We start from the raw sequence: 25,940 nt of genomic DNA on the forward strand, positions 1-25,940 counted from the left end.
TCAAATCAGTATGCTCTAGGTACTATATATATTCTCACAAGTTTAGTTCCAACCCAAATTACTCAGCATATAATAAAGTTCTATTCTCTGAATAAAAACTCTTAAGAACACAAATAAAAACACAAAATTATAGAACAGCTGTATCTATACCCTCACACTTTTTATAACTTTCTACATTTACTGCCTTACCATTTGCTTACTTGGTACACAGAGATGAATAAACATTATAAAAAGTCATGAAGGATCAGGCAAACTGAGATTCTAAAAGAACAGGACTGCATTTCTCCATCTTGCTCCTCAAGTTCAATTATCTCATTACCTAAAATACAGCAGAGAAACCAGAGGAAGCAGAACAGGCTAAAAATGTCACAAAGCACCTGCTCCTTTCCAATGAGAGAGTACTTTACAGCAGTCACAACTAATGATTCATCCCACATTTTTAAAATTAAGAGTTCACTATGTGCCAGCACTGTGCTAGGTGTAAGGTCACCACAATCCATACTGGAGGGTGGAGTGGGAAGACATGGTGTTATAAGTCTTTCACTAAGATTGCAGTGTGGTGATGAGATAATTAAATCAACAATTTAATGCATATGAAAGAAATAAAGGGGTTAGAGAAGGGAATCTTTAGAATCAGTAGTTCTAAAAGAATCACGATATTCTATAATATAAATGAAATTTTTGAGAAGGTTGGAACCACTGTTCTAGGAAGAAGAAACAGCATGTTCAAAGGCTGGGAGGCAAGAGTGAACCAACCAGGATATTAAAAATAACAGTCTGATTATAGAGCAGAGGATGGCCTTAAGAGATGTAAAACTGGGGGGCAGGGAAACCATAGGGCATATAGAAAAAGTTGTGAAAAAGTATAACGTATATGGAAAAAAAATCACTATCCTTAATATATGGAGAGCTCTTAAAAATCAAAAGAAAAATGGGAAGATACAGAAGAAATGCAATTGGCCAATAAATATCTGAAAAGATGTTCAATCCCACTAAAAAAAACTACAACTTTTTAAAATGAGGACAGTTTTCTTGTAAAATTATAAAAAACTGCTCTTATATAATGAGGTAAGATTGCGGGGGAAAAGGCCTCCCTATACACAGTAAAATGTGATGTAATCTATTTGGAAGATAATTTAGCAATAACCATCAAAATTTAAAATATGCAGACCCCATGAATAATCTGTACCAACAGACACTGCTCCTGTCAAAGAGCTTAGCTTAGTGAAGAAAACAGACATTATTCAAATAGAAATGGTGTGAAAACTGCTGTATAATCTAGTGTGGAAGACTTTCTGATGAACCGATTACTTAAACTGAGATAAAAAGCTAAACTGAGGATAGGAGTCAGCTGATCAAAGGAAGGAGCAAGAATATTCCAGACAGAGGGACAGCATGTACCAAGGCCTCCAAGCAGAAGTGAACAAGGAGTTTCAGGAAAAGAAACTCCAGTGACTAACGGGAAAGGAGAGCAAAGGTCTGCGCTGTGCTTGATCAGGCTGTAGAGTAAGAGCAAAGTATTCCAGAAGGCCTTAATAACATTTCATTTTGAGGTCAATGAGTAAGGCCTAAAACCGGAATGACAGGACTTGGGTTTTTAAAAGGTGCTTGAAGCATCACTACATTACACTCTTCCATTTCTAAGCTACCTTAAAGTTTTGTTGACTAGTTAGCATAACTTTGAATACAAACTATACAGTCTGATTATATATTATATATGAAAATCATATTTTTCCTCTAAATTCTTTAGCATATTAAACAAAAGCAAGTACTGGAACGTTGATATTTGCTATAGCTTATAAATTTAAGTTTCCTTCAAGGTTCATAATTTTTATAAAGTGTGGAATGTATTTGAATAATAGCTTATTTTCTTCATATCAAATAACATAACTTTGAACTCTGTCATTATTGTGACAATAGAACTCTATTATTTTCAGTGGAATAAGTAGCTATTTGTCCCTCTCCAAATCCTCTACCTTGAAAAATGACAGCAGGTAGAGGTGACCTCTGGCCATCTAGCAAAAATTCCTTTTGAATGGTTTGACATGGCTTATAAGTTTTATTAATGCTTCAAAGAAAAGTAACAGACACACAGATGTATACATTCACTCCATAGAAAACATATCATAAAACACTAAACTGGTTTTTATAAAACTGCATTTGGAAGATTTTATGGATAGATGAAAAATATAATTAGTAATTACCAGAAAAAAAAAAAGGTGATTGTGATCTCTTAAAAGATGTATTCAAAACCAGTGGATTTTAAAAGTTTTCTCTCAAACTAAGTTATCAGTATTCTTGTCCATGCTTTATTCTGCGCACCTCCATCAGACTGATTATCCTAAACCACATACAGGATCATGTCTCTTCCCTGCATGCAAGGTGTCAATGATTCCTCACTGATTTCAAAATACACTGAACTTTTGAGTCCGACATTCAAGGCCGTGCTATCTGGCTATCTATCTTTCAAACCTTGTAAACTTTATCTTATGCATAATTAATTTAGTTTTAAAACCTCCTGATACCTGACCAGAATGCTGTCAGCTATGAAAATTCTACCCATTCTTCAAGGCCCAGGTCATATTTCACTTCCTCCATTTCACCTCTTCCTCTAGGCGAAATTTCTCTACACTAGAGCATGTATCATTTACAGTGCATTTATCATATACTGTGAGGGACTGTACAATTTTCTACTCTAGACCGTTAGTATCCTAATGGCCAGTTCCACATAGCACTTAACATGGCAGGAAGACACTAGGTATTTAAAAAATGATGAAAAAAATTTCTCCACAAGTTTATAAATTTTCAGAAATTCAGAAAAACAGGAAGGATCCCAAATGCCCTTTAAACATATGGACAAAGAAATTCATACCTGCTAAATCATGCATTTTTTGAGGGGGCAAAAAAGGGCTAGAGTTCTCCTGCTATGTATGTGGACTTCCTGCTATTTTCAAAAGATCCATTAAGAAAAGAGTAGTTTCTTACCATATAAAAATGGATCAAATTAACATTTTGTACACCTTAAATTTACACAATGTTTTACGTCAGATATATTCAATAAAAATAGTGGTTTCTTATTGACATGGAAAAATTTCTCTTATCTAAATTTTTTTAAATCCCTCACACCTTAAACCTACACTAAAATAGCAAAGAAAGCATCAATTCCAATCCTTAATTTTCCACATCCTATTTCTAAGTAGAGGACTCCCATTTAACAACAACAAAATCTATCTTTATTCACTGAAGATTCCTCCTAGCAAAATCCAGATCTAAAATAAACTGCATTTAATTTATACTTGGTCAAGGAAGTTTGAATGAACTGGTGAAATCCATATTCCTTAAATCTGAAACAACTGAATTTAATACCAACTTTTGAGGGGAACATTATCAAATTTAAATGATCTCCTTTTAATTATTTTATTATCAAATATAAATTTTCAATTTTTTTTTCAAAATTCAAAATTTCAAATATATCAAATATAAAAAATAACAAATTAACTTCCTTTGAAAAATGTAATAACATCCATCACATGCTTAAGGAAATGTAATAGAGTATTATTTATAGGAGATTTATTCCATATTTTGAATCAATGTCTTCTGCTACAGTTCTTAACATTTTATAAATAAATGCAAGAAGTCAACATAAAAATTTTCAACCACAATTAAAGAATCAGTATCCATTCTTTTGTTCATTTATTCATTCACTTAAAAATGGCTGCTGAGTATCTAAGAATCTGGAGGACCAAAGAAGGTGTTTTGGGTTGAACTGTGCTCCCCCCAAAATCGTATGTTGATGTCTCAAGCTCCAGTACCTTAGAATGTAATCTTGTCTGGGAATAGGGTTGTTGCAGATATAATTGGTTAAATTATGATAAGGTCATACTGGAATGGGGTGGGCCCATAATCTGTCTGGTGTCCTTATAAAAAGAGGAAATTTAGACACAGGCACACAGGGAGAATATCATGTGAATACGAAGACAGAGATCTATAATACAAGCCAAGGAACACCAAAGATTGTCAGTTAACGACCAGAAGATAGAAGAGAGGTATGGTACAAATTTCCCTATAGCCCTCTAAAGGAACCAACCCTGCTGACACCTTGATCTTAGATTTTCAGCCCCCAGAGCTCTGAAACAATAGATTTCTGTTGTTTAAACCACATAGTTCATGGTACTTTGTTATGGCAGCCCCAGGAAACTAACACAGAAGCCTCCGCTGAAGAATTCTCACTTGTGTTGAGACCTGAAAATGAAGTAGGAATTAGCTAAAGAGACTGGAGAAATGAGCATTCCAAGAGTTTGGGAATAGCATACTCAAAGGCAGAATAGAGTGCCAACGAACGTAACGGTTAAGAGCAGGGGTCGGCAAACCAGATCCAATCAGGCCCACCATCTGTTCTTGTTTGAACACATCCATTCCTCATTCATTGATATACTGTCTGTGGCTGCTTTCATGCTACAGTGATGGAGTAGTTGCAACAGAGACCATATGGCACAGAAAGCCTAAAATATTTACTATCTGGCCCTTTACCGAAAGCTTGCCAATCCCTGTTAAAGCATGAACTAGAGTCACAGTGGCTCTATCACTCAGTAGCCATGTGAACATGGCAAACTCACCCTCTCTGTGTCTCATTTTCATTTATTAAACAAGGGTAAAAAATTCTCCCTTATAAGGTTGTTTTGAGAATTAAATGTATTAATATATATAAAGTGCTTAGAAAGTCATAGGCAAATATGTGACTCTATATACTTGTTTGCCTACATACTTGTTTGCTATTATCATCACCATTATTAAGTTTGAGGAACCAAAGTTGACCAGCATGGGGAAGACAGAGAGATAAGAGAGAGCTAGACGTGGGCCAAATCATGTTTTGGTAGGCCACATTACAGCATTTTGCTTTACTCTAAAGTGAACGAAAGCCTTCAACATAAGGTTTTATGCTGAAGAATAACATTATTGGAATAGCATATTTGTGCAGAAGAGCAAAATTTGAGGTGACTACAACCTTTTTTAAAATCAACAACGAAATTATTAAACAGCAAAATTTTATAATTTGTTGTATTTTTTGTGTATATTATTGAAATTTAATACTTTCAATAACTTTGTGAAGTTGGTTCAAGTCATATGAATTTTACAAGTGAGTAAAATGAAGTGCCTTATTAAGATTACAGACAGGAAACGAAACTTAGGGACACAAATTCCCATGTATATTGGTCTCTAAAGAGGTTTCCAGACTTGGTGGGATTACTTTGGGTCATATTTTCAGGAAGATGCGTCCTTTAATTTCTATTTTCACTTCTACTATGTCACGGTAACCATATAACTTATCATCTAGTCTGGGAAACTTTTGAGTCTTAACTTTGAACTATTAAAAGTTAACCCAGGGGACTTACCTGGTGGTCTAGTGCTAAAGAATCCCCCTTGCAATGCAGGGGACATGGGTTTGATCCCTGGTCAGGGAACTAAGATCCCACCTGCTGCGGGGCAACTAAGCCCGCGCACCACAACTACTGAGCTAGCGTGCCTCAACTAGAGCCCCCGTGCCGCAAATTACAGAGTCCACATGCCACAACTACAGAGCCCACGTGCCCTGGAGCCTGCACACCACAACAAGAGAGAGCAAACCCGCACATCACAACTAGAGAAGCCTGTGCACCACAACGAAGAGTCCGCGCAGCACAACGAAAGATCCTTCATGCCTCAACGAAGATCCCGCGTGCTGCAACTAAGACCTGGCGTGGCCAAAAACATAAATAAAATAAAAATAAAAGTCACTCCAAGACAACAAGCATAACACTGCACTGTTGAATATATTCTCCCTGCATCTCTGCCGGTTAGAAGATGGAGATGATATCTCATGAAGCTGAACTGCCAATAAGAAGTCATTCAAATGGATGAGACATCCTTAATAACTGTACATCACCAAATTTTTATTCTAAAGCCCATCAGTGTGCCAACAACAACAAAACCAACAGTATATCCAAAAGGAGATACACACAACTTGATGACTGTTGACTCCACGGTTTAAAGTTACTTACCTCCATGACATCTTCTAAAGTCTCTTCTGCATCTGCTTTCTCCGTCATCAATTTGGCTGCCTTAAAATAAGTTTTCATAAGTAGATAACCTCTTTTTGCTCCATTCCAGTATGAGCGAGGGATTTCTACCAAGCCATACCCCAACAACAACACCAGAAGAAAAAGACCCCATGTATTTGCAGCAGCTATCCCAATTGTCTGAAGCTGGTTCCTAAGGAAGAAAACATAAGCAGATAGCTGTGATAGATAAATTTTTGCAACAAAAATGTTAAATGGAACTAGTGTTAAATGTTTTCTCAGAAAACAACTGCCCTACAAGATGGCTCCAATTTTATATGAAAAAATTCGACCTTCAAATCCTCAGCTACTCTTTTAGTAACAGCAGATAACGTGTTTTAATGAAAAGTTAGAGTGTGACTGCAGAAGTAGACTTTAACACAGGAAACACGGCTTCTATTATAGTTAAAATTAGAATCTAGGAAAATTCATGGCAAGAATTATCCTGAAGAAAATATATTTTTCATTAGGTGCTTTCTTATTTAATATTAACCAAGAGAAGCCTGAAAAAAATTTTAAGCCTGAAAAAATTTTAACTTGTTTTAAGGCAGATGCACGCAAACCTCAAGAATGCAACAGTAAGGATTATCATTGCCACTCCATTCCTAAACTTCTCAGCTCTGACTCTTCACGTATAACAGACCACAAGTATAATACAGATTTCAATTTTATTGCAATGATAAATTCAAAGTTAAAGAGAAATATGCCCTCAAATTATAGTCAGAACAAAATAAAAGTATTCACAAGTTCCAATGAGAAAGAAATCTAGGTATTTAGTCATACACAAAATTTGAAAGTCTATCATAAAATCATGGGAGTTAATACTTTTAACATATAGCTCTTAGACAAAGCATCAGTCCCTTGTCCAATATGTATATTCAAAGATGTTATTCCATATTTTCCTTCTTAGTAATATATATTATTATGATATTCTTCTGGGGGAATCTATAAAACATATAATGGTAGGTTTCTCAAGGAAATGTTTGTTAACCTGCATATGAGATAAAAATTAATTTTCAAAAATGCAACTGTATACAGAAACAATGTTAAGAACATGGTTTTTCTTACCATTCTAAGTGCAAGTGTGGGTTTACAGCTACATAAATTAAAAACGCTCCAAAAATCAGCAAGTAGGTGCCATAATAGATTGCATTCTCAATCAGTGCAGTTTTGATCTTTCCAGTAATGGAAAACCCTCCTGATCTTGCATACGACTGCATAAAAGGTAACAGAATCCTGGATGATAAGAAAGAATATGATTAAAAAACACTTGACATGTCTGTATAATCTCAAAATACTGAAAATATGTGAATCTCAATTTTAATGTGCAGTTCTTTTCATGAATAAATATGATTTTGAGTAATAATTAATACTGAACCAAACTATAATAGATAGCTGAATATTTTCCTAGTATTAAATTTTGGGGAGAGCAAAGCACATTCCTGGGAGCAAAAGGAGGCCACGATGACCAAGAGAGAGTACAACAGTATGCGTGGCTTAAAATGAATCTAAAAAAAGGCCTTCAATGCTTTTATGAATAATTTAGATTGCATCCAAAGAATAATGAGGAATCATTTTCTTTAACGGAAAGGAGACATGATCAAATTTTAGTTTTCTAAGGACTGATAAAGCTTCAACATGGAGAATGTACTTAAATGGAACAAAACTGGAACTATTTAGAGAGGGTAAGGGGTGGTGCTGTGCTAAGAAGCAGGAGAGAGTATACTGATGTTGAAGTAGCTAGGACACATCCCAAAGGAGGTGCACAGGAAGTAGCTTTTAGAGTCATCACCATATCAATGGTAGTGAAACAACATCAGTAGATGAAAGCTGGAAGGGTGAGTATATAGAATGAATGAGGGGCTTCCCTGGTGGTGCAGTGGTTAAGAATCCACCCGCCAATGCAGGGGACACAGGTTCAAGCCCTGGTCTGGAAAGATCCCACATGCACAGAGCAACTAAGCCCATGCGCCAAAACTACTGAGCCTGCACTCTAGAGCCCATGAGCCACAACTACTGAAGCCCGCGCGCCTAGAGCCCATGCTCCGCAGCAAGAGAAGCCACCGCAATGAGAAGCCCGCGCACCACAACAAAGAGTAGCCCCCACTCGCTGCAACTAGAGAAAGCCCGTGCGCAGCAATGAAGACCCAACACAGCCAAAAATAAAATAAATTTAAAATAAATAAATTTAAAAAAACAGAAACTGATTTAGAATGAATGATAAGGAAAGATATGAGACGAACCCCTGAGAAATATCAACTTTTAAAGGAAAGGCCAACAAACAGGAGAGACCAGCAAAGGAAACTGAGAGAGCAGTCAAGAGTTACAGAAGAAAACTAAGGAGTATATGGAGCAGAAACCAGAAGAAAGTATTTGAAAGGGAGAGAGAAAACAATAGAATCAAATGCTGCCAAGAGGTCAAGTAAATTAAGAGCTTGTATGTGCGAGTGGAGAAGGGAGGGTAGAAAATACGGTTCAATGGGTTGCGGAAAGGGTAAGCAGTGAGCAAATGGAGACACTGATGCAGACAATTCAAGAAGTTTGGCTGGGTAGGATAAACTGTGGTATACTCACAAAATGGAACGTTTTACAGAAATGAAAAAGAAAAGAATACTGAGACATACAACATAGAAGAATCTTCCAAATATGTGCGCAAAAAGAGAGAGGCAAAAAAGTACATACTATATAAGTCCATATTTATAAAGTTGAAAAGCAGGCAAAACTAATCTATGGTGATCAAAGTCAGAATCATGGTTACCTTTGGGGAGCATAATGACTGGGAGAGAAGTATGAGGGAAGCTTCCGGGGATATTGTTCATGTTCTATATCATGATCTGGGTGCTGATTACATGGGTGTATTCACTTTGAAAAAAGTCAAACTAAACACGATCTGTGCAATTTACTGTATTAATTCATACTCAAAAAAAGTCTCTCTTAAAAAATTCAGCTGTGATGAGTAGATCATTGAGGGGGAAGATAGAAAACTGGAAAGGGTTCTGATTTGAGACAGTTTTGTTTTGTTTTTAAAGATGAGAGAATTGTACATGCTTGGTTGAAACTGGAAGCTAGAAGTATAAGTAACGAGAGCTGAAAGGGATGGGTCCATACTTCAGGAAGAGGGACTCTTCCATTCTTGGAGGGAAAGAAAGAAAGGATGGGTAGGTAGGTAGGTTTGCTGGTAAGAAGCTGAAAAGAGCTGCCATCTGATGACTTCTTTTTTCACTGGGAGGCAGGAAGTAAAGTCATCTGCAATGAGAAAAGGCGATTGTTTCTAGGATGTGAGAGAAAGTCACAAAGGGAAGAGCTGAGGTTTGTAGTGATTGGAAAGATTTGTTGTGGAGAATGAAGAGCAAGCAGACGAGAGAAACAGAAGATGAAAGTCTGGCAATGTTGAGGGCCTAGTCAAGTTCAGTGAACATGCTACAGGGGCACTACCCTCTGCTATGTGATTTTTCTCTTGCAATGTTCACCACCTCCAGTTTTAGAGCTTAGTTACCCGCATAATATCTAAAATGCTCAGTAGGCAGTGGAAAAAGTATGAGTCTGGAGCACAGCAGAAAGACAAAGCTATATCAGGTAGAAAGAACGATCTGGAATGCATCACAGGTTAATGAAACCATGGCTATAATTAAAGTTGTTCAGGGAGAGTCAGATAACAAGATGACCAAAGATGGGACCCTAGGGAACACCAACCTTTAGGAAATGCGCCACAGAAATGGAGCCCATAAAGGAAATTCAGAAGGTTGGGCGAAGCACATAGAAAGAAAACCAGGGGATAATGATGACCTTAGCAAGAGAGCATTTTCACGTAACAATGGGACTTGAAGAAAACTGAACTGAAGAATGTCCAGAGAGAAGGCAATTACTAAAAGGGAATGGTGACGAGGAGAACTTTTTGTTTCTGTTCTCTATTTCTTCTTTTTTTCTTTTCATTCCTTTTAAGATGTGAGAGACCCGAATGAGCAGAAAGAGACAGGATACAGATTTGAGGGAAAAAAAGTGACACTTGAATAAATTCTAAAATATGAAAGTTCACTGGAAAAATAATCACTTTTAAAAATTTAGCCAAAGTATCAAAAATTTTATCCTTCACTACCACTTACCATGTTAAAAATTGTGATGTCCAATATACTACCCTCCAGAAAATTGGCATAATTCCATCAGGAATATAACTCCATGGCTTGAAACACGGACGTTGGCTATTTAATAACAATTTAAAGCCAATTAATCATAAATGATTATTTACATGAATTGCACAATTAATTTGTGTGTGGCAAAGTTCACTTATATTCAGATTTTAAATTATTGATTCTAATTTGTAAAATTTCATAGAAAACTTAAAATTCAAAGCTGACTGTTGAAAAAACATACAAAAAGGGAATAAAACTGTTTTAAAGAGGAATGCATTTAAATTTTCAACTTTCAGTGTTTTTTTTAGTCATTGAGTAAAAGAGGACAGAATGTTCTAATAGATTAATAAAGTGACAGTCTTTAAAAGCAAATGCATCATGAAATCAAATCTCTGATTTGGTTACCTTTAGGGTTGATGATTACCTTTAAGATACACACTCACCCCATTTGTGGGGCTGGTTATGGCAGGAAGGAGAGAAAGACGTTAGGTGATTAATTCCTAGAAACTGGAACCCTAACTCATCAGTCATATAGCATATCTCCTATGGAGATAGATGCCAGCATCTATACATAATTCTGTTTGAAGTTTCTGAATATATGTGTATCTGCCCATAGATTCTTCCAGTAATAGCCTGCCTAGACTGTAAGGCTATCCTTTAGTCCAAGGGCTTCCAACAATCCACAATGGCTCTTCAAAAGGGAATAACAACTACATTTAAAATTTACCCTTATCCAGCTTTGATTAAAAAAAAATAAAATAAAAGCTGCATAAAGAAGCATGCAAACACCACTTAAAGCATTGGTAAAAGCTATAACCAATATTTGTTAGTTTTTTACTTGCAAGTTTGATATGAATTCAATATAACCTTTTGATAATTTGAACTTTATTCTCAATCTAAAACTATAATGATATCAAAGGATGTGCAATATGAAAGGAATATCCTACATACAGAATAATCTCCTCGTCCTTTATTACAACCTTGTAAATTAAGGCAAATGAGAAAATGCATGCCCCATTTTTTTTTGGATCGGGGAGAGGCTGAGAGGAAAAACAGCTTTTGGAAGTTACTTTCTTAGTAAGGGACTAAAAAAAATCAGGTCTTCTCCAAGCTTCTCATTAGCATCTACTGAAAGGCCTTGTTTACCAATATCTAAAATTTATTTAAGATTTAAACTTAAGGGGCTTCCCGGGTGGCGCAGCAGTTGAGAGTCCGCCTGCCAATGCAGGGGACACGGGTTCGTGCCCTGGTCCGGGAAGATCCCACATGCCGCGGAGCGGCTGGGCCCGTGAGCCATGGCCGCTGAGCCTGCGCGTCTGGAGCCTGTGCTCCGCAACGGGAGAGGCCACAACAGTGAGAGGCCCGCATACCGCAAAAAAAAAAAAAAAAAAAAAGAAAAAGAAAAAAAAGATTTAAACTTAAATAAGATACAAGGTAATTAAAAGTCTATTAGCAAAGGATGAAGAAGGGAGGTGAATAGAGAACAAGGATAAACTTTTATAAATATAAAATCCAGATGGTAAAAACCGACAAGTTTTAAACAAATTGCCCCCTACAATATTAAAAAAAAAAAAAAAAGAAGAAGAAAGTACCTTGGAACCGGGGTAGCAGCTGCATACAGTCCTGTAATGTTGCTACTCTCAGTAGGGCTCGAGTTTGCAGCAGCATGTTTGCACCGGTTGTATATTGTCTAAAGCAATGAAGGTATGGTTTAAAAATGAAAACCAAAAAGTTACCAAGTACTTAAGGGATATTGAAGTGTATCAACCTATCTACCCAAAAGTACCTTCCTGGCTATGCTTTTTAGTAATCAAATTCATAGAGTAACTCTTAAGTTTAAAATATAAGTTAACTTTTACATGACTTGGTTGTCTTAAAAACATATCTCAAACATGCTGTATGACTACAACTGCCTTTTAAATTGTGAAAATCAGTTTCACCTCTTACCGTACTAACATCCAGAGGCAGTATGAAGACAATTAGAAAGCAGAGATACCAAGCTAGCAGTGTTCCAACAATTACAAGTCTATGTTGTTTCTTAAAGTCTCCATATCGATGAAGTAGGAATAATGCCAAAAAAAAGACAAAAACAATCTCGAGTCCCAAAGCTGCACCACTCATTATTCAATGTTTGCTCTGATTAACCAAAGTAATTCACATACAGGCTTGGATCATATCTGTAAACTGGAAAAAAAAAAAAAAAAAGTGTTAACATAGGAAATGACCACTTGGAAATCTCCTAATTATTTTTTTATTAATGTACTAATAGATTCTTTAGAAAACTGTCAGGCTTTACATTGGACTATAAGTAAGATGAAAAGGATAATTCCTACTCTCAAGTACTTAGTCTTATTTTTTAAATCATATGTTGAAAATTTCACATAAATTGTATCTTCAGGAAAAAAACTATTTTAGCAAAAACCACACTAGTTCCAAAAATATTACAAAGTAAGAATACTAGATATGAACAGTTTCAATACAGCATCACTTGAAGTTTGTTCCTTAATATTATAAGCCCTAACAGAATATTTTCTATTAAATACACTAGTGACTGGATTCTAGGAAATTAGATATTTTGTAAAATAAAGTTTTCTAAGTATTAATAGTCACTACTTAAATTTTCTAAAAGAGAGGGAGGGAGAGCCAGAAAGACAGAGACCATTTGAAAGTAACATTTCCTTTGTTTGAAACAGTATTTTTCTTTCTTTCATCCTAATCTTGTCTAACTTTTGGGACCTGAAATTCTTATTCATTTACTGCTCCACAAAATAAACTCAATATACTCACCACTTTCCATCTATCTATACAAATCTTATTTTCTTTAAAGTTACTTCACCTATTTTATAGGCAGAAAAATTTATCAATGACTACTGAATAAAGTCATACATTTGAAAATATTTTTAATTATAAATGTTGATGATACAGATAGCAGAAAATGGTTTATTTGATGTCTCTCTACTCTTATAAAATAATTTACCTTCACTAACTGAAGAAAATATATGTGCTTTTCACCTCTATAAAATCAATGTCAGGCATTTTTCTTTGTCTATGGATTAACTACAGTATCCCAAGGAATGAATCAACATCTTAACACAGAGAATCAAGATTATGATGCAACCCACCAAAATAAAATAAGGTAGAATCAATAAAATATGTCAAATTAACAAAGATCTCCAACCAAAACTAGTTATTAAAAGAATAAAGAAATTTGGGTACTTTAACAGTCTAAATTTAAATTTACATAAGAAATACTTCTATATGGAATATCACAAATAAAAATCACATTTAGGGCTTCCCTGGTGGCGCAGTGGTTGAGAGTCCGCCTGCCGATGCGGGGGACACGGGTTCGTGCCCCGGTCCGGGAAGATCCCACATGCCGTGGAGCGGCTGGGCCTGTGAGCCATGGCCGCTGAGCCTGAGCGTCCGGAGCCTGTGCTCCACTACGGGAGAGGCCACAACAGTGAGAGGCCCGCGTACCGCAAAAAAAAAAAAAAAAAAAAAATCACATTTAATAAACTACTTCATTATTTCTTTATATTATTGAAGTAGTTTCTTTCCATTCCTCTGTGGATTTCAACCAATATTTTCATTCTTAAATATCTAAAATTGAAACCCATTTGTCACTCTCTATCACCATATCCTGCTATATTTTTCTTCAAAGCACTTATCCACCTGATATAATGTATATTCTTTACTGTCTCCCTGAAAACACCCCCCAACATACACACACACACAGACTCCATGAGAGCAGAGACTTGACTATTTTATTCAGTACTGTACCCCATGTCTCTAATAGTGTCTGGCATACAGTCACTATTCAAAAAATATCTATTGAATGAATAAGCCAATGAATAAAAAACGTTACTGTATGCTTTAGTATATACACTATTTTTTATTACTGCTGACTTCAAAGTCAATGTGAAACTCTTGTTATTGTCCCCAAAACTAATTTTACAAATACTTATTACAACTCAAAAGGCTTAGAACTCTGCTCATTGCTACTACTCAAAATTTCAAATTTCATTTTCAAAGAAACAACTTGTACCATCACAATAACAGTGAGTTAATCTTATTTTTAAGTCAAGAATAGGGCTTCCCTGGTGGCTCAGTGGTTGAGAGTCCGCCTGCCGATGCAGGGGACGCGGGTTCGTGCCCCGGTCCGGGAAGATCCCACATGCCGCGGAGCGGCTGGGCCCGTGAGCCATGGCCGCTGAGCCTGCGCGTCCGGAGCCTGTGCTCCGCAACGGGAGAGGCCACAACAGTGAGAGGCCCGCGTACCACAAAAAAAAAAAAATAATAGATTAAGTGGTTAGGTGACAGCTCGATGTAGAATGTGCTGATGAAAACTGTTACCATCTTTAAGATACAGCTTTTTTAAGAAAAAATCACTCAATGTGAATTTAATATAATTATCATATGAAAATCCCTTTATGGTTGGACCTCGATACTTATTTTGCCTGAAATTGTCCAGTGCAAGGAGTATGACAACCATAGAAAAAAGAATGGATATCAGAGATTAGCAAGGAAATGCTAAGGCATGGCAGAACCGTTGATGGTCTATTACTGAAGTATAAGAAAGGGTATTTGTTAAGATTATTCAATAACATTAGAAAACTACCATAAGATTAACTGAAAAACTAGATTCACAGATTTTTACATAACATGCATAAAAATAAGAATGAATGAACAACAATGAAATATGTGGAAACATCGATAATAGTTACATAATAAGATTATGGGTATAAGCAAACAACACAATCAGTTATAAAACAATCAGTTATAAACTTGCTACTAGTTACTATCTTTTTTATAACAGCTGTCAGTTTTTCAGTCTGATTCATAGTACTTTTAAATGTTATAGTGAATAAAAAGAATTATGGATCCTTTATTCTAGTATAAAGAAATGATTTGGTTACATCTCTTCCCATACTCAGTGTATTTGTCTCCTATTGCTGTTGTAAAGAATTACTGTAAACTTAGTGTCTTAAAACAACACCCACGTGTCATAGTTTCTGAAGGTTAGATATTTCATAGTTTCTGTGAGTCAGATGTCTAGGCACAGTGTGGCTCAACTGAGTTCTCAATATTGAAATCAAGGTGTCAGCAGAGGCTCCTTTCTGGAGACTCTGGGGAAGAATCCATAGTTCCTTCAGGCTGTTGGTAAAATTCAGTTTGTTATGGTTATAGGACTGAGATCCTCATTTCCTTGCTGGCTGTCAGCTAGCATTTGCCCTTAGTTCTAGAGGCTTCTTTCTGGTCTTTGCATGCAGCCCTATATACCTCAGAGCCAGAAATGGCTTGTCAAATCCTCTGCATGCTTGAAACTGCTAACTTTCTCTTCTGCCCTTTGCTTGAAGAAAGTTCTGCTTTTAAGGGTTCATCTGATCTCACTGGGCCCACCTGGATAATCTAGTCATATTTACTGGTTCCACAGGGATTAAGGCATAGATATCCTTGGGGGTCTGTTATTCTGTTCATCACACCATTTATTTCAGTTCAAACTGAACACTTGTTGCCTTGTTATGACAAAAGGTTATGCCTAGGGGGTCCCATGAAACTAGAAATGAAAGTTGGGATTTCCCTAACCTGAGATGAGAAAATAATAGTTTTAAAGTACATATCTTTGACCTTGTACCTAATTTTAAATAAGGAATTTTTTTTTACGGTGCAGAATGATAGTAGTTTCCAAGGTTCCTTACGAATTCCTATAGCCTGTTTTAGTTGTTTCAACTGAATAATTTTCTGTTCAAAGCTAGGGGTGCTGTATTCTCCATCTGATTTAGTTATTTGTATATTAAATTCATAAAATAATTATCAATTAAAATCGAATAAAAATAAAGATTGGACAACTCAAGTTTGGTGTATTAAAAAAAAACTCATTGCCAGGGTGGACAGCAATTTGGCACTAGGTATCGAAGAACTTAAAAAAAGTATATATCCTTGTGGCCCTAGCAACACTTCTTCAAATAACTTAGAGAAAAACCAAAATGGGAACAAAGATTTATCTACAATATTATTTTTCACAGCAGCATTATTTAAACATAAAAACATAGAAACAACTTAAATGTTTGTACTAAATAGTTCACCAAGTCTTAAAAATGTCCACCAGTCTCATTGTTGTCTATTACCTTTTTGACAAAAGCAGCCAAGCGTTTCATAAATCACTAATCCCGCTAACCTGGCCATGACCTATGGGAGCAGGGATCTGTGTCTGAGTCAAGGACCACCTAACAGAAAGACTCCATTACAGACAATGATTAAAGGGGCCCACCAGATTCCTCCAGCCCAGAAGAAAGGTGAGACCCAGAGGCACACTTTAGAGATGTAAAAAGGGGCATGGGTGGGATCTTAGGGAGTATACATAAGAAACGCACATATATGTATGGACAAATATACATCAAAATGCTAAGTGGTGCCACAACGTAGTAAAGAGATGACTTCTATTTTCTTTCTTGCTCTTTCTTTGTATGTGTGTGCTTTTAATTTCAAATGGTAAGTGTATTTTTTGTAATTTTAATACTATTTAAAAATCAGTGTAGTAATATGAAAGTAAAACACATAGCAACTAGACAATGAAAAATTTTGCTGTGGTGTTACCAAGTGCCTAGAATTACAACTATTTTAAAACACAAATGTTTTATTATATTACTGTAAACCTGGGTTCCAAATCCCAACTCTATTTAATAATTGTGTAATTGTATGCAATTTAAGCTGTTGAATGAGGATATATGATCACCTCACACAGGTTGCTATGAAGATCCAGTGAGTTATAAAAGTAAAACACCAAAAGGAGTTCCAAAGTAGACCTTCAATAAATGCTAGTTGCTAATCTCCACTTCCTTCATACCGTGTGCTTCCAGAAGATAACTAGTTGCCTCAATGGTCTCAAAGTATAGCTTTACCCTAAATGGTCTTCCCCCCCAACCCCCAAAAAACCATGAATGGATGAATACCAAATGCTTTTTGTTTCTCATTCTCTGTGGTTACCACAGCTTGGACCCACACTCATTCCTATAAAACAAAAAATGATGTTCATGTTCACAGAAATTGCTCCCCTTGCCTCACCTGACTAAGTAGGATTACCTCTCTAGGTCTGTAAGATAGCCCAAACACCCCTTCATCTGTCCTTTGTGTTCTGTCCATTGTAAAGACATAGAACACATCTCAAAGCCATGTCAAGAAGGTACATTTGACACACCAACGTCATATAGAAAGACATTGCCATTCTTCTAGGCAAATGATCAAAATGGAGGTGAAGCAAAATGGATCATTTGCTGAACTGTAACGATGTGCAGCTATGCAAAAATATACTTGGGGGCAAAAGGGCAAATATTCCTTTGACCACAACAATGGTCCTTCTAATGATATTCTTTATCAAAATAATGTGTTTAGGCTAAAAGGCAAAAATAAAACAAGAAAATGCTAAAATTTGGAGGCAAATCCAAATTTAGTTCCATGTGATTAGAAATGAAAAAGAGGCATAAAGCTATCATAGGTGGGCATTAACGCCACAGCAGCAAAAGTAGATTTTACTTAAAATCAAAATGCCAATTCATTCACTCATATTTTAGTACCTAATATGCAGGCACAGTCTACCTTTCAAAATATCAGTTCTGAAAGTTTTAAACATTTAAAATCCAATTCAGTCTTTTACCAATCATCAAGATATTATACAATACTACCTTCAAATGCCTTTCATGAGTTTACTAATGTTACTGACTTGGAGTACTATTTCCTGAGTATTTTATGGTTGATGATAGTTTTTCAGGCTAAACACACTTTAAGTAGAAAATTTAGAGGTTAAGATCATTTTGGAATCTGAAACATCCCAAATATTTTCAAAAAAAAAAAGGGGGTGGGGGAAGAAAAGAAAAAGACAGGAAGGAAAGATTGGTATCAATTGAACAAGAGAACAGGACAAAAATTGTGCCAAAACCTAAGATTCTGAACTGAATTAAAAATTTCCAACTAGAACCTAATGATTCATCAGACAGACTGTGTTAACTTAAATATGTATCTTTACTCAGACATGTGAATAAAAACTAGGAGACAACTCGAGATCCAAATAATGAAAAATCAAAAGAATCAGAACTAGATGTAAATAATGAAAGTCAACAATTCTTTACCACCAATCAAAATTTAAACCCTCCAAAGATAATCATTAATCCCATGTTTAACGATTTCAGGTATAAGGAGAATTCAGCTTAGGATACAGATAGAATACCACAAAAGAATGTAACTCCCACTCTAAAAATGCAAAAAAGGCGTAATATCTTTTGAAGCCATCTTAAAAAATGAGCTGAGTTGGCAAACCAACCAGGTGAAGTGAATTCCAAAGAGCAACAAGCCTTTTGAAGAAAGATGGACATATACAAACTGTTCCACCTTTGGCAAGGCATGAGAGAGGTAGCAACCAGTAAGTAGGCAAGAAGAAAACAACTGGAACTGTAACGGATCCTTAAAGATTTTAGGTAAAGAGATTATAAGACTTACTTTGGTAATTAGAAAATAATCTTTAGAATCCTTCCTAGTAACAAAATAGTTTTTTAAAAAAACTAGTAGTTAATATTTTGTGTGAGTTTACTAGATTCCAAGCATTGTGCTAGCGCTTAACATGCTGTATCGAATTACACTTCACAGCGCAGTAAGAAAGGTTAGTAACCTTATTTAGTAGAGGAGAAAATGGCACAGAGAGGGTAAGAAGTGGGATTCAGAGGCATCCTGACTACAAAGCCAGGCTCACAATTAGGATACCAGAGTCTCTGCTCCAGTCCAGACATACTTTCTCAATGCAATTTAGACTGTTTAAATCATTTCTTTTGCTCAGTTTTCATTTGTTCATTTCAATGAACAAAGTAGAAACGTTCTATCAGTTATTTCTTTATATATATAAAGACAGTGCTAATAAAGTCATGTTTAATATAGAATTTAACTAAGCCTTTTTAACTTTGCAGTTTTAAGGCTGCCATAACTTAAGTATAATATATGACTCTAATCTACATGGGGAAAGTAAAAAAGAAAACAGAGCATATCAGAATTGGGAAAGAGCCCTTCTGTTCTTGCCCCAATCTGCCCATTATAGAGAGTATTAAACTGCAGAGAACTACTTTAAAAAGTAGATCTTTTAGATCTACTTTAAAATTAATTGAGGGGCTTCCCTGGTGGCGCAGTGGTTAAGAATCTGCCTGCCAATGCAGGGGACACGGGTTCGATCCCTGGTCCGGGAAGGTCTCACATGCCACAGAGCAACTAAGCCCGTGTGCCACAACTACTGAGCCCACGCATCACAACTACTGAAGCCTGTGCACCTAGAGCTCGTGCTCCGCAACAAGAGAAGCCACCGCAAGGAAAAGCCCACGCACCGCAACAAAGAGTAGCCCCCGCTCGCCGCAACTAGAGAAAGCCCGCGTGCAGCAACAAAGACCCAATGCAGCCAAAACTAACTAAATAAATAATAAATTAAAAATAAATAAATAAAAATAAAACTAATTGAGGGAAAAGGAATCTTTTGAAACTTGATTAGCAGATAAAAACTTCTTGCTATGTAACTGTTCTTAGTCTTTTGTTCACCTAAGCTAAATAACATAAAAAAACACTAACAAATCTTAAGATTTACTTCATGCTATGATGGAACTAAGGAAAAAGCACATCACACTCCTATTTAAATAGAATCTCTTTTGTCACATTTGATTTTCAAAAAGAACAATAATATACTACTGAATATATATATACATATAAGCTATATACATAGCTTATAGCTGAATGTAATTTCTAGTCCTTTTTGGCCTGTCCTATGCCCTAATATTGAATACGCTGTAACTAACTATGCTCTTGCCTCTTGTATGAGAAACATTTTCCCAATTTACAAACTCACTTTGTACTCTATCTGAAACTTCTAAAGAGTACTAGAAATTACTCTAATGTCATTTGCAGACATAAAAAAAAATGTAATTGATTTGTCCTAGATACTGATCTAGTAATTCTACTTCTAGAAATATGGTATACCTCTCTCACTAAAATGGGACATGGGGTGTGCTGAGTAGATTAAAAGAATAAAATTAATCAGGAAAACAAAATAATCCACATCAGTAGCAATCATAATGCAGTTCTTGAAAAGACCAAACAGCAACCTCTATGTAGCTGGTAATCTCAAGTCTTCAATGGACACAATTCCTTATATTAAAGTACCAATTTACCAAGTTAAACTTTTACTTACTATATTAAGAGAACAGCCATTATTAGAAGGAATGCAGAAAAAAATTATTCCCATTTTAGTATGCTATTTTTGCTGCCAGAGCAAACTGTTAGTGAAATATCTATTCTACAATTTGAAGACTTTGATTTTCCAAGTTGACAGGCTCTCTCTGAAGTCCTATAAAGGACCTTGTGCCCACTAATTCAGACATTCCAAGTATTCTGAAAACTAGAAATGTTCCCTAGCTCTCAGGCTAAATCCTAGTATGAGGATATTTCTTATCTTTAAATTTAGAATCATCCCATCTGTTAGAACTTCCTATCTATAAGACCTCTATCTAAAGTGGCCTCTCCCAATTACTTTATACCTCAAAACTTTGTTTATTCTCAAATATTTTAAGTATTTTTTTCTTGTTTGTTCTTTCTCCTCCATTAGCTTATAAGCGCCCTCTGTCTTGTTCACTTTCCTGAAGGAGACTAACATTTTTATGTTAAAAATATTTCCTCTGAGTTGCAATTTTAAGGGAAAAGGATGTAGATTTCAAGCGAAGGTAACTGCTTAAAGGTCACTTTATGTAAAAAATCAGAACACTGCATTTAAAAGTATTTTCCAGGTAACATTAGTTTAATGAATTGTGAACATTCAGCCTCATATTCTTCATCTGGTTTCAATCAGACTCAATCTGTGAACAGATCCCTTCTTTACACCAATTTCACCTAGTTTCAGCAACAAACTAAAGGTTCATGAATGCTTTCCTCTGTCAAAAGGTGGTTATTTTTCAAGCTAAGCATCAAGCCTGAAACAAGCACGTACCCAAACAAGGGAGGTTTAATTCCAGTGTAAATCGAAGCTTTTTTTTTTTTAAAGAAATTTTTTTTAAAGCCCCTCAATTAATTTTTTAAAGTAGTGGTTATTTTTCAAGCTAAGCATCAAGTCTGAAACAAGCACGTACCCAAGCAAGGGTGGTTTAATTCCAGTGTAAATCGAAGCTTTTTTTAAAAAAAATAAATAAAAAGGCATGGTACACAGCATACTTAAGTAATATTCTAATATATTTATGACGCTGGGTTGCTTACTTCTGAACCTTATACATCCTCTCCATTTTTATTAGGGTTGGAAGCTATTCCCCTATCTCTCTTCCACTGCTTTCCCAGGGTCACAGTTACAGTACAGTTTGCATAATGCATTTCGCAGGGTCATCCTACCCGGAGTATGGCACTCTCTCTACTCCAACCAGCTCCAAACTCTTCTCCGCGGACAGAGGCTAAAAGCAGCGTGCTTTCAGGAGGCGAGGCAAACAGAAAGAAGCTGGTTGAGAGTGAGCAACCGAATGGCTTTGCTGGCGGCGCCTAGTGTTGCACTGAAAGCCCTTTGCAAACAATTACTCACCTTATTTGTTCTCATGTTAGCATGTATGAACCTTCTCGAGGCTGCAAGGGGATGCTCAGCGTTGCCACTGCACACAGGAACCACCGTGATCTCCTGCTGCCCTAAAATTAAACCGCCGCCTCTCTTCTGAACCGCGTTTTCGTCTACAAAGCGCTTTCACACGCGTTATCCGATTTGACCCCGACTCCAAGCCTGTGAAATAAGCGTCGCTTGCCACAGTGCCTATTTTACAGATGAAGAAGGGATCCTGTCCACAGACCTAGTGCTAAGGGCCGCCCTCTCCCCGGTGGAGAACGCAGCTCCGGGCAGCGGGGAGAGCAGGTGTGACGCCCGCGGCCGCAACCTCTCACCTGGCCGGCGGAGCGGGTCACCGCCTCCACTCCGGGGACGTGGGCCCCGCGGCGGCGGCCTCTCTGGGTCTCCGGGGTCCCTCTCTCTCCGCCCGCGCTCCGCCCCAGACCCCAAAGTGCCTCACGCTCTCCCCCTCAGGCTCACCGCCCGATCTCGCCGGACAGCCTCCAGAAAGACCGGGAAACCCCGCGTCCGCCACAGCCGTCCAGGGTCTGGGACCCACGCTCCCTGGCGACGGCGGTGGCGGTCACCTGAAGGCCTGCGGGTTCCGAGGAAAGGAAAACCCGACGCCAATCAAGCAGCTGACATTTCCCAGTCAGCCCGAGCACCGCCCGCTTCCGCTTCCCCGCCTACCCTGTGGGCCGTCCGGTCCCGTAGCCGCGGGGGGTTGTGGGTATCCTGAAGGCGGGCAAAGCTATAAGGAAACGAAGTAGTAGCGAGGCAGCCGCACTACCAGGCAGGGCAGAAACTACAATTCCCAGCAGGCAGCGGGGCAGCAGACGGCGGCCGCGGAGGAGAGCGGGCAGAAGAATTCTGCGCGCGCGGCGGGGATGCAACGTTGATAGAGTTCGCGGGTCTAGCTGCTGGGGGCAGGAGCCGCACGCAGTGCGCCGCCGCGCGCCAAAGCGGGAATCCAGGAGGCGGGCACCTCTGCAATTAATGCACGCATTTAAAACTCCCGAACCTGCGGACGCCATGCACAGGTAAACCGATTGCAAAAAGGGGCAGACATGAATGGACCGTCTTAATTCCTTTAGGCCGCGAATTTTGCTACTTGCTAATATTGTTAGTAATGCTGTAATGTGAATGGTTGCTTGGCCTCTTCTTTGGGAAAACGTGGATGGGTGGATGCTTTAGCGCGGTGATCAGCGTGCGATTTTATTTGGCTTCCCTTATTGGGCTTTCCGGCTGCTGTTTTCAATCACTGTATGATTGCCCTCCCTCTTTCCTTGTCTGTTCCTTCCACTTTAAGAAATTCTTGAGGCCTTCTGCATGATCGTAAATCGAAAAGACTTTTCGAAGTGTTCGATTTGTTTGGTTATTTTCTCTTTTATTCTTGGGAACTCACCGCCGGCGCGTAGAAATGCAATTTAGTTAGCTGCTGTGAAAGTTTTCTGCAATGAGTAACTTGCAGCTTCCTTTAGGCCTACTTTGGAATTATTTACGGGTGTGTTTTTGAAAGGAACGTGGGGCTATTGTGCGTTTCTGCAGGAAACACCTCCAGGAGATTCCCGACCAGAGTAGCAACGTTACCACCAGCTTCACGTGGGGATGGGATTCTAGCAAGACTTCTGAACTGCTTTCAGGCATGGGGGTCTCCGCCCTGGAGAAGGAGGAGGTGGACAGTGAGAACATCCCCCAGGAACTGCTTTCAAACCTGGGCCACCCGCAGAGCCCCCCACGAAAACGGCTAAAGAGCAAAGGGAATGACAAGGACTTTGTGATTGTCCGCAGACCTAAGCTAAATCGAGAGAACTTTCCAGGTAAGGTATGAGGGTAAAACTATCAGTCCAGTAAGTGGTGGATTAAACTATTTTGTTGGTAAACCTTTGTTCAGGGGTCTTTAGGATGGGGCCCTTTTAAAATTGCTGAATTCTGAAGTTATTTTCCAAAGAAATGGGACAACTCATTGTCTCTGAAGTTTACAGAAATGTTGGTATGTGTATCTCTTAAGGGGCACGACCGACTTTTAACCCATGAAAAGACACTCCATACTCTTTCTTTAGGAGGGACTCTGCCTGGTCAAAGGCCAGCTGACTGCCACTGACAACTGGGAACAAAGCGATGATCCTCTAGGATTCTTTTTGTTTATATTCTGCTGCTCTGTAGCCCTGGTTGAGCTTTTTGCCGTAATCACTTTAGTTATTTGTCAAGGGGCTGCTAAAGTGAATGTTGAACTAAGGGGAGGAGACTTATCTTCCCAGGTCCATTCCCAAGTGAGATTCTTCTGTATGCTCTGTCTTCATTACTAACCGTGTTATCTGTTCAGTTCCCCAACCCCCAAACCTGAAGGTTAGTCAGATTCCCACCATCCCCCAACATCCAACCAATCATTGAATCTTTCCCTCTTGTCTCCTAAATATTTCTCAGGCTCTCATCATCTCTTGCCTGATTACTGGAATGGACTCATAATTCCAGCCTTAACCTCCCCAGATCCATCCCCCAGAGCTAGAGTGAACTGATTAAAATGTAGAACTCACCACATCATTCTGCTCTTAATAGCTCCCAGTTCCCAGGCTTCTCAGGCAGGTGAATAAATGCCTCCCAGAGTGGATCAGAGCCCCGGGAGTACTCAAAGCCCATAAGGTAAACATAGTGCATTGACCCGGGGTTATCAGTTTTTCCTGCTGGCAAGCCATGTAAAACATTAATTCAGCAAATATTTGCTGAGCACATTCTGTGTGCTAGGCATTGTTCTAGGTGCTGGGGATACAGCAGTGAGCAACACAAAGCATTTCTACCCTCATGGAGCTTCTGTTCTAGAGAGAGGATGCAGTAAACATAAGTCTGGTGTGCAGTATATGAGAATAAGTGCTATGGCTAAAAACAAAAATAGAACAAGCCAAGAGGGATTGGAGGTCCTGGGATGGGAAGCTGGTTTGTAGGGTATTAAGGGAATGCCTCGCTTGGACAGTGAACTCTAAACAAAGGCTTAAAGGAGATGAAGGAATGTGCCATGCAAGTATCTTGGAGAAGAGAGCCCCAAGCAGAGGGAGCAGCTAGTGCAAAGACCCTGGGGCAGAGGAAGGTTATGTTTGTTCAAGGAACAATAAGGAAGCCATATTCCCAGAGTGGATGAGCAAAGGGGAGAGTAGTGGGAGACGGGCTAGAGGTGCTATTGAGCAGAGTTGTGATGTGACCTTTTAAAAGGACACACTGATGTGATGAGACTAAACTTTGGGGAGTTGAGGGTAAAGCTTAGAGACTTGTCGAGAGGTGTGGGAGTAGTATAAGCAGCGGTCAGCTTCTGGATAGATCCTGACATTAGAGTGGACAGACTTAGGAGACTTTGAAATTGTCTGTAGAAGAGGTTATCACAGTCTAAACTGAAATTGGGTGGGTCATGATGGAGAAGAAGAGACAGAGTCAAGAAATAAAGATGAAGTCTAGCAGAGCCAAGGTAAATAAGTATATTCCTGAATTCCCCCATCTGGCTTTCTTTGAGGACGGTTGATGGGTTGGTTGGTTGCTCGCTTGCTTTAAAAAAAAAAAAAATCTGTTTTTTTGGCTTTTGACCTTTTCTATATTTGGTGTTGGATTAATTAGAAAGGCAGTGAAGGATCATGGTGAAGTCAGGCACATCTGGCTTCGAATCCCAATTGTGCTGTTTACCAACCTTGGGAAGTTGTTTGAGCTATCTGTTCCTTAGTTTCTTTGTGAAATGGGATAGTAATATCCACTTCATGGGTTACTGTGAAGATTAGATGAAAGAGTGTACATAGAGCCCTTAGCATGCTGCCTGCACATAACACTCAACAAGTAAATCCAGTTAATTTGGTGGACAAAATGACACCCAGTTGAGAGGCTACTTCACTTGTCTTTCGTCCTTAATCCTGTTCGCCTGACCCTGTTCACGTAGATCTTTTTGCTTCAAAATTGAATGTCGCTGCTATTTTTAGTGTCTGGAATGCAGCACGAGCAATTTGGTGCTTGACTAACCAAATGTGGTGAAAGACACTTCCTGCTAAGATGAGCAGCTTTTGATGACTTTAGTGCTGATAGCTTCTGACGTGGAGTGATTGCTGTGTGTCCTTCCACATTCACACACACGGGTGGAAA

General features: G+C 38.1%; 2 protein-coding genes across 5 annotated transcripts in view; one reads left to right on the top strand and one right to left on the bottom strand.

The window, feature by feature from the left end:
- Positions 1-22,508, bottom strand: part of LMBRD2 (LMBR1 domain containing 2) — a 55,918-nt gene extending 33,410 nt beyond the window's left edge. For 2 of the 4 annotated variants that reach the window (XM_082651204.1, XM_082651201.1), the window contains exons 1-7: positions 22,305-22,489; positions 21,810-22,001; positions 12,173-12,409; positions 11,818-11,915; positions 10,199-10,294; positions 7,164-7,331; positions 6,039-6,249 (exon numbers count right to left, since the gene is read on the bottom strand). In XM_082651204.1, the coding sequence (XP_082507330.1) occupies positions 6,039-6,249; positions 7,164-7,331; positions 10,199-10,294; positions 11,818-11,915; positions 12,173-12,346 (747 nt within the window). In that variant the 5' untranslated portion in view covers positions 12,347-12,409; positions 21,810-22,001; positions 22,305-22,489. Of the gene's footprint in view, positions 1-6,038; positions 6,250-7,163; positions 7,332-10,198; positions 10,295-11,817; positions 11,916-12,172; positions 12,410-21,809; positions 22,002-22,159 lie in introns of all 4 variants that reach the window. The other 2 variants (XM_082651203.1, XM_082651202.1) reach the window with 2 other exon arrangements.
- A 238-nt stretch (positions 22,509-22,746) lies between these two features.
- The window catches only part of SKP2 (S-phase kinase associated protein 2), a 30,941-nt gene continuing 27,747 nt past the window's right edge, over positions 22,747-25,940 (top strand). Inside the window, exons 1-2 of the mRNA XM_082651654.1 lie at positions 22,747-22,864; positions 23,373-23,644. Of these exons, the coding sequence (XP_082507780.1) occupies positions 22,821-22,864; positions 23,373-23,644 (316 nt within the window). The 5' untranslated portion in view covers positions 22,747-22,820. The remainder of the gene's footprint in view (positions 22,865-23,372; positions 23,645-25,940) is intronic.

This window comes from Grampus griseus, assembly GCF_964374135.1.
Source record: "Grampus griseus genome assembly, chromosome: 3".
Classification (NCBI taxonomy): domain Eukaryota; kingdom Metazoa; phylum Chordata; class Mammalia; order Artiodactyla; family Delphinidae; genus Grampus; species Grampus griseus.